General features: G+C 40.4%; 1 protein-coding gene across 1 annotated transcript in view; it reads left to right on the top strand.

The window, feature by feature from the left end:
- The window catches only part of erbb4b (erb-b2 receptor tyrosine kinase 4b), a 279,720-nt gene extending 271,406 nt beyond the window's left edge, over positions 1 to 8,314 (top strand). Inside the window, exon 28 of the mRNA XM_079169947.1 lies at positions 120 to 8,314. Coding sequence (XP_079026073.1) covers positions 120 to 790 — 671 coding nt within the window. The 3' untranslated portion in view covers positions 791 to 8,314. The remainder of the gene's footprint in view (positions 1 to 119) is intronic.
- Positions 8,315 to 9,839: the final 1,525 nt, after the last annotated feature.

Consider the following 9,839-nt stretch of genomic DNA (forward strand, 5'->3'; position numbering starts at 1 on the left):
TGAGAACTCATACAGACTATTCTACGCATGTATATGACTTTTTAGTGGCTACAATTGCAACAGTTTCAGAAGAGATGAAAAGATGTTAGCTAATCTTATGATCCCCTTTTTTTCCCCAGACTATCTCAACCCAGTGGAGGAAAACCCCTTCGTCACACGTCGTAGGAATGGCGACGCCCATGCAGTGATGGATGGAGCGGGTTGCCACACCCTGCACATGGCTGGAGCTGCCGCTCCCCCCAAGAGCCAATCCACCCACGGGGAGGACGAGTATATCAACGAGCCACTGTACCTGAATACCTTCCTTAACCCTGGAGACAAGAACGGATTGGCTGGCGCAATCTCCATCTCTGGCCCTGGGTCCTCTGCTGCCCAATCAGTATCGCAGACAGTCAACCCATCAACATCAAGCCACACGGTCTCCTCCACTGGATACGTAGTTCCCCCTGGCCACCTCCCTCACCCATCGTATCCATCACATACCATGCATTCGGGGCATTCAGGACACGCTTTGCACTCAGGCATCACCAGCAGCACAATCATGTTCGATAAGAAGGGCAAGAAGGCTACTTTTGACAATCCTGAATACTGGCAGCACAGTCTACCCCCGAAGTCCTCACTGCACAACCCTGAGTACCTGCAGGACTGCAGCACACGCTTCTTCTATCGGCAGAATGGACGCATTCGCCCTGCTGTGGCGGAAAACCAGGAGTACTTGTCCGAGGCTGCTATGAAAGCTGGCAATATGTTGCCGCCCCCTCCTTACAGACAGAGGAACACTGTAGTGTAGTGACCAACCTGTAGCACAATGGAGGGATGAATAGAGGGAAGGGGTTAATGATGAATGGATGTTAAACAGCCCTCTTGTTTTCATGCAGTAGTTCTCAACCTGGGGTCTCCTTGCACTCTCCCTGAACACGTCTCTCTGTTATGTCTGATTGCAAGTCTTTTAGTCTTATTCTAAGGTTCTGTCTTTTCGTGACAGGATTACAATAACAGTCACTGACAGCCTCACTTGACGATAAAAACATCACTTTTAGCTCCTGTTTTGGCCATAAAAGCAAGTGGACACTTCTCTTTGTGGTAGGTTCTATTCTGCAGCACACCGTCCTGCCATGTTAAGTATCAGAACAGCACCAAAACTACACAATTAAAAGAAGTGAGATGTTTAATCAGAGAAAGAACTCAGAGGAGAAACAAACTAAGGTTAGCCCAAAGAGAGGATTATCGCCATGACCTTACATGGTTTTCTTTATACACCCATCAATTAAAGTCCTTTAAGCACATTACCACTGAGATAAATGTACCATTGCTTGTGTGCAATTAAATGGCACATACACATGGAGTTGTGTCGTGACTTACCAGCAAACCCACAGTCATGCTGAAGATCCCAGATGTGGCTTGCATGCTTGCCCACACACTTCCTTTTACTTTTACATGTTGCTGCACTAGTAATGGAATTCAAACATGTATTACACACAGGTCATATCATACTTAAAACATGTTAACATGCCTGCAGCCTTGACACACCAATAACATCCATGCATTAATTCATGAGTAAATACACGCACAGAGACAGATAAGCTTGCTGCCTCTCAATTGACCTTGTGTGTGTGTGCGGATAATGGCAGTCAGTGTTGCAGTACAGAGAAAGGAAAGTAAATGTCACTGCAGTTTTATGGAAAGCTGTGATATCAGCAAGTACCTGGTGGAAAGCATTGGCCAGATTATTGGCCTGGCTAGGCTGGGATTTAAAAGGTTGATCACTCAGAAGATGATCCTTAACTTCCCACGTCCTTCTTGTTCCACTTTCATCCACAACAATCCGCTCCGCTTCAATATTACCTTCATAAGATCATTGTAACCAGCATCTTGACTGACATAACCAATGGTAACTGCAGTACAAGGAATACTGTGTCAATGGAACTGGTGCTTGTGAATGGACAGATATTTTAACAGGGGAAGAAGTATGGTGATGGTGTATATAAAGGGGAAAATATACAGTTTTTGAATCTGGATCAGATTCTTTTTTTTTTAGGCATCAGGGATCTGTTTTCTTTGTCACCTCGTCTTACACTAATTCTTACGCAAATAGCACAGACACCGGGCCACGAAAGAGCGCTGTGGTTGTGGCTGAAAGGCTAACCCTGCAGAGCTGTAAATAAGCAAATTACGTGTGAATTACCAGACAGATACAATGCCAGAAAAAGGCTCCGTGAACCGAGCTGTGACTGGAAGTACATCAAAAGACGAGGATAAACGTTTTTTTTGCACCTCTCTGTGTCCGTAGTATTGTATGTCCTGAAAGCAGAAAATAAACGTCGACCACGTAGTCACGACTCCAGGGCCTTGCTCTGTCTCTTAGCGTGAAGGTGGAACAGGAGGAGAGACTGTCAAAACTGTCAAATGAGGCCTCTTCTTTTACCATGAAACAATATGATAAAATGGGACACTCTCTTTTCTATTGGTATTTGACATTGATGGGGAGACATTACAAGTTATCACTGAATTCACTGATGGCTAGCTTTCTGTACTCATACAATACTGCCAGATGCCACAGTAAACTCTGATGGAGACCACTAGCATCTGTCGTTAAATGACTTTGAAGCCTAATTCAGGATGGGGTTGATCATTTAATAGCACTTAATGCTCTTACACAGCCAAATGACTTTGCTGTTATTCGAACTCTAAGCGGCAATTCTGTCTTTTTATCTTTTCGTCATGTTCCAACCATAATTTACAGTGAGGCCTCATGTTATCTGTTTCATCAGGCATTTTACGAACAAAGGAGCATCCCCACTCTAAACAATGTCAAGATAGTAGTTGGGTTGGGAGATACAACGGGGGTAGAAATTCGTAAATCTTTCAATACCCTTTCTACGCAGGTAGCTATCCCCTTGATATCTGTAATTTTACTAAACTATTGCAGGCAGATTTACAGGATTTTTGTATCAATACATTAAAGGTTGTTGTTTAGGTATTTCATTTACTGGAGTGAAGGGGTATTCCAGTGGTTTAGCACTGCACTTCCATGCAGTTTGGGGACTCAAAAAAGATAAAGTTCGGGGACTCAAAAGAGACCAAAACTGAAGGAGCAAAGGACAAGACTCCTAGTCTCTACTATGGGTTGAGCTCCAAAAAAGAAAGTCCAACAATTCCCAAAATGCAGCTCATTAAAACTCATTGCAGCTCAATTCATTTGGGTGCTTTTTTATCTCCCACACCTCCAGTTTGTAATGCAGGCTTTTTGTGAAAAATGTCTCTAGCCCAAGCAGAGATAACCCTAATGACATCATTCATGACATACCTGGGTTTTTTTCTTAGACTTTGGAGAGACTTCTCCAGAGCTGCAGAAGACATTATACAGCTGTTTTTATTCACAAGCTGAGTGATTCAGCTGGTGACCGGCAAACTGAACTTCCTGTAGTAAATTGCTGGAGTACCCCTTTAACAAAAAAACAGACATTTCAATCTATATTCAGTTTCTCAATTTAATTTCCAGAAAATGTACTATAATGATATATAGTGACAGTTGATAATAATCTACACATACCCTGATTTGAGATTTGTTTGTCAATATCGGCCACCCTAAGTAATTGGTGATATTATTATGAATTAGGAGACCGACTAATGCCTGTGCATGTCTCACTGCTGACATACCAATACACAACCACTGTTACGCAACCTTGTGCCTCTACACTGAAAATACCAGGCAGAGGGAAGGTTCGGACGAGCAGTGTTGATGATTTACTTTCCAAAACACAGATGTCACCCTGGCACAGTGTTTTCTCCCCCTCTCAGGTTTTATGAGGAACAATAATCATCCAGTTGAGCTCCAGCTGAGGCAAAAGTGGCCCCATCATAAAGAAATGCTGATATCAAACCTAGATTGATTAGTGTCATCACAAGTACACCCACTCCTGAAATGTGCAACTCAGCAGAAATGTGAACGGGTGGGGACGGCCTGGGTTTAAATGTTCAGTCTTGAAGTGTTAAGTATTATTGACATTGCTCCGCTGCTAACCTTCTTTAGCTACATTAGATGTGTCCTGTCACACGATCTCAGATCTCCATTGATATGCTGATTCCTGCGGAGTTTTAGCTCACACTTACAGTATGTATACTGTCTTTGTTTAAATGTGTGCAAGCGTCCATTATGTTTTTAGAGTTAAAGTCAGTTATGTCTGTCTATTTTTACCATCACTGATAAGGTAATAGCTGTAGTGCTTATAGACTGCTGTGTGGCCGTGTGTTTAAGTGCAATGACAGCAGATGAGAGTCACCCAAAGGCTTCGTAATGGATCTCTATGGAAAAATAAAGCCAATCTTCTGGAGGAGAAAACCTGCTGGTGCTCTTAGCCAGCGAGCATCGCAAGGGGCTTTTAGCTTTTTGAATGCTAATTCATCCACTTTCCCTTGTTGTTCTGTGGGGAAATCATGTTACCCAACATCTCACCCAGTGCACCAGCTAAGAAAGCGTGAATGACAGGCAATAGGTTGTAATCTTGCAGTGGGGTTAAAACTAAGGTATTAGCATTCCAGAAATGTTACCCGACCAATGCATCAATGTTACAAAAGCTAGCAGGGGAGACGGTGCAAGTGCACTGTAACTGGCAGACGAGACCAGAGTAGATTGCCATTCTTTGTTCCTCCTCAGAGGTGACTGTAGAATTGTATGTAGCAAACACTGTTCTGCAGCCATGAGCAGAATGTTGAACGAATACAAACCAAGACCAATACAATCTGGAAAGAAAGAGTGAGTGTGGTCAGATGTTAACATGAGTCATGGTTTCATGTGAAAATATATTACTTTATCTGTCAAGGTGAGCGTTTTAGGTACAGTGGTCATTTATTAAAGGAGCACAATGGGCCCTTTTCACAGCAGCCATTTTGACAGGTCATAGCAGGGTAAACACTGGTGTAATTGATCAAATTAATTATGGTCGCAATCTATTTAGTGTTACAGCCATTCCAGTGAGCCAGCATGCACAAAACCAGGAACCTGGCCAACCTAAATGGAACTGGGCCACTATTAATATTATTATGTATGCCTGTGTTTACCCTGCCATTACACGGTTGTGTTAAAAAGGACCTATAATTCCCTCTCAATACTGGCTACTCAAACAGTAAACTGGCCTTATAGTGACAGTTATATTTATTTTGTGCATCTACTTTTATTTTGGGGTTTAATGTAATTTTACCAAATGCTATGAGTATTGTAAATGACGTTGTTTTTATTGCTTTTCGGGGAGTCTATCTAGCTACTAGCTGTGTCCCAACTCAAGGGCTATATGTTTGCCCTTCAGAAGAACTGAAGTCAAGGCTTCATCTGCACATCATTGCCAACCGAGACTAGATTTAAAAAGACCAAAACAAAAGTTGTGTTCAGTTACACCTCGTCAACCCATTTAGCTTCTGAAGGTTTTGTACTAAGCATTGCCCTCTGACGGCCTATGACATTTAAATACCAATGGTTAAGTGGGGAAGGTTTCATGATTCCTGACTGAGCAGTGTGATTTGATATTTCACCTCAACATATGACGAACATGTGGCAGGTTAGACTAGGTTAATAGTGGCAATTTGCAAGTAGCTTCCATTTATAACCCCTTGATGTTAACGTGTCAAGGCTGCAGACAAGAAAAAAAAAATGGAGTTTATAACTTCCATTATTTAGACCATGCAGTGTTTTTTGAATCGGTTCAGTTCATGTGATACGATTTACATCTGAAAAATATGAACTTCTACAAGATTTACAAGTTGGTTTGCCTGACCACTCTGGTTAAAACTGGTGCACTTTCGATTGTTGGATTTTAAGGACTGCAAATGATAAACCAGTCGTGTCCTCCAAAGCAAAGCAAGCTTCATATTTAGTCCCATTTTGTGGGGCCTTTGAAATGGGACAGCCCTTTTTGGACCTTTAAGATGTATCTGGCCCAGAAATGAGGACTAAGGAGGGTCCAGCCCCTGAACTGGGACACAGTTATTGTATTTATAGATTGTGCTCTATTTCACTTTTGTATGCTTTGATTATTCATATCATGAGGACCCTTTTCACGGCATTGGTAAAATCAATCCACCTGTGGTCTAGATGGACTTGCTGTATTGGATGAATACGTGTTACATTTCAGAGAACTTCACTATTAATAACTCAAGTAGAACTCGTTTTGGCCAATGCATTCTCAAGCAAACACATTTTTTAAAGGGAAACCATAAAGCAGCAGACAAACACATGTTCTACTATTGTAATAGAATGAAACTGTGTATGGTTATCATACTCTGATTTTACCGTGAATCATATGCATACATTTTACCATGCCATAAAAACTGGCATAGATGACAGAGGTTGAGTAAGCACAGTTTACAATGTATTAAATTGATGGTAAAACTGTAATCATAAGACAAAGACATTCAGATAATGGGTCATCCGACAGTTTTACCATTGTTAGAAAAATAGCAAATTAAATAAAGGTGAATAGTATTTTTATAGGTAGGTAAAAGGTGGCCAGGTACATCTGTAAATAGGAGAGTGATGCTTCTTTTTCCAGCTGAAGATATTTTTTTTGGTTTGTTTTTATTTCTCTTTGCATCATTGCAATCTTAGTGCTCTACTGTACCTTTATTCATTTCTTTGGGGAATATCTTTGTCTGTCTCTGTATGTATATAAATATGTATATATTCAGCATATATACAGTCTACATATATATATGTATATGTGTATACATATATATATACATATATATATGTTGTACATGTAATTTGAAGAAATAACTCTGATTTTAAAAACGTGCAGGGTCTCTTGTCACCCTGCCCTATCAGTTCCCCTGTGATTGTGTGATTGTGTTTTCAGCACAATTTTGTGATTTTGTGTTTTGACCTCTGCTCTTGCGCACTTTGTCGGAGTGATTTGTTATTTTCTGGGTGTAATATACCTCCCCTACCCTCCACATTTCTCTCAGTATTATCCATCTCTTGAGATTTTTTTTAAAGATTTTGTACACTCTTAAAATGCTGTTGCAATACTAATGAATATTCAATATTTCATCCCCTTTTCTTACAGCCTTTCTTAACCAATGTTATTAATCCACCAGTGTCACGTTACACCCTGTGTTTTAAGGACCTATACTATATTTCCTTGAGTAGTTTGAATAGTTTCCATTTGCACTGAGTTCAGTCATTGTTTACTTTCCGATGATATTCAGCTCTTCATCCATTTGGCGCAATACTGATTGAATGGTGTAGCAATATCATGTTGCAATCCCCAGAGTGATTTCATGGTGTTTGAGAGATGAAGTGCAAGACAGTTTGCATGGGTTGGATTGATCGTATGAATTATTGATATTTGCTTGTACAGAGGTTTGTACGTTAACTTTTTTTGGCCTCATCAGGACTTAAATGTTCACTCTTTTCCAGAAGCCACAGTTTAACAGGACATTGGTATTTCCATTTCACAGGATCTTAACTGACTTTTTGAGAGTTTGGCCCATTTGTCACCTTACCTAATATCTGATGTGAGGACTGGCACCAAAATCATCATGTTGAACTATTTTCTTTGTGGCTTGTGATCAAACAGTTCGTCACAATACTGATGTCAAGTGTTGCTGATGCTCATTAACTGAGGCTGAATGGTTTGTTCAATTTACAATCTAAACCTATCAGGGTTTTATGGATGCTCAATTTGAATACACTGTCAATTGTAATTGATATTTCAATTGTAGAAGACTCACGCACAACCTGTGTTGTTTGTGAACTAAAGGTTTTGTGCTGTTTTCCGATAATGCTGTAAACTTTACTGAAGACGAATACTATTTTGATTTCAAAAGGTACGATTTTAACCAATCAACTTTTGACTATTTTCCATCATCATTTTTGTTCATTGCTTCTCCCCTACAGAATACTATAGGCCCACTGTGCAGTTACCAGTGGAAGGTTTGTGGGCATTTGCACAGATGATTTTGGCACCAATCCTGTTATTTACAATATACAGCATATACATTTGGTAAAGTGGTCAGTTTGGCAAGCTTGTCAAAAGTCAGTGCGTTTGTTTGAAAGTACATTAAAGTTTGCTAGGAGGAATATTCTATCGTAAAAAAAATATCATAAATTATCATTGCTTTGTATCAGAATTACTAAAAACTAAGTTTTATAGACCATACCTTGTCACATATTACCATTTTTAAAAGATTCTCTTAACTGGTTAATTGACACATTTCCCAAGCTAGAACATTTAAATACGTATTCCCTCTGTTTTGTTACATGAATCTGTCAAAACTATATTTTTAATTCAATATGAATAAAGATCAGTCAATATTTAAAGTTGGATTGTGCTCATTTTCTAGTGTTGTTTTTATTATGAAGTGGTGAAACTAACAACATTGGGGTATGCACCAAAGGGACCCCTGTGGAATTACAAACCCCAAGTAGATTTGGACACCGGAACCAAAGGGATTCTATTGGGGTATACACTTGAGGCATACTGGACCACAATAGAGATACAACTTGTCTGCATTCCACAAGAGATTCTGATGTCGGCAATGATGGCAAATGAACTGCATTTATATTTCTATAGTCATTTATAGTTTTAGCGACCATTCAAAGCGCTTTGCCTCACAAGCCAGCATTCACCCATTCACACATAGGAGTGATAAATATTCACACGCACACACTCACCCACCATCAGGAGCAATTTGGCAATTTGGGGTTCAGTACCTTGCCCAAGGACACTTTGACTTGTAGACTCCAGGGCCCAGGTATCAAACTACAACTTTCAATCAAATTATGGAAAAAAGACCCATCATCAAATTGTCCACTTAAATCTGTTTGTAGTTTTGCAGGAAAAGCAGACGTGGGAAGTTTAGAGTGCCTATAAATCATTCAGTATTTCTTTCCAAGTGTGGTTGGCTTCAGTTTGGCCATCTGTCTTAATAATACTCTCCATGGGATCCAGTGCTACTTCCAATTCAGCTCTTATAGTTTTGAGGGCCCTTTACACCTCCTTTACACCTCCTTACTTCAAATGTCAGCCTGTTCTTGAGTAGTTCAGCCAGACACATGGGAGTGTTGTGGAGCCTCTAGTCGCAGCATGACATCCTCATTCTGCCCAGATGAGTCAGGTCTGCAGACATCTCTCACCATTCAGCAGATTATACCTTTCGGTTAGAAAGAGCAAGAAGTCAGACTGTACAGTAGCCCCACTCCCATCGCCACAACCTCTATTTTTCAGCCAATTTTCTTACACCCTAAAGGCTACTCACACAGACAAACTTGTACACTTGCAGAATAATCACACAGGAGCACCAATAATAAAGTGTCATTACTCCTGACACTTGCCTGTGCATGATAGATGCGTCTCTTTTCCAGCTGATGACATTTTATGGCATTATCATAGGAAATCCAATAACAAGATCGGCATCTCGGAGCCGTTGCCCCATGCAAAGTCAAATCACTTGCCTTAAGATGGTAATAGAGTGTGATCGAAACAATCTGTCACTGCCTCTAGTCTTACTCTCACACGCCAGCCCCCTTTGACAAAGTGTATAGATTTTTACCTGATATGAGGGATGATCGGCACAGTTGAATGTAAATGAGCTTAAATGTCTTTAGGTGAATCGATTGACTGACGCTTCTCTGCAAATAAAAGTGAAGGCTGTATTTGACAGTGCATCAATCTTTACCACATCTCCTCTACAGCACAGCAAAACCCTATAACTGTCTACATGTTTCCATGTGCAACTATTTTTATATAAGAAGTCCCTTTTCTCCAAAGAACGCCAATTGGTGTCATGCTCACACTGTTGTCTCCTGCTACAGTTTTTGCTGTCTAATCCCAGGTTAGTGATCC

This window comes from Pholis gunnellus (assembly GCF_910591455.1).
Source record: "Pholis gunnellus genome assembly, chromosome: 12".
Taxonomy (NCBI): Eukaryota; Metazoa; Chordata; class Actinopteri; order Perciformes; family Pholidae; genus Pholis; species Pholis gunnellus.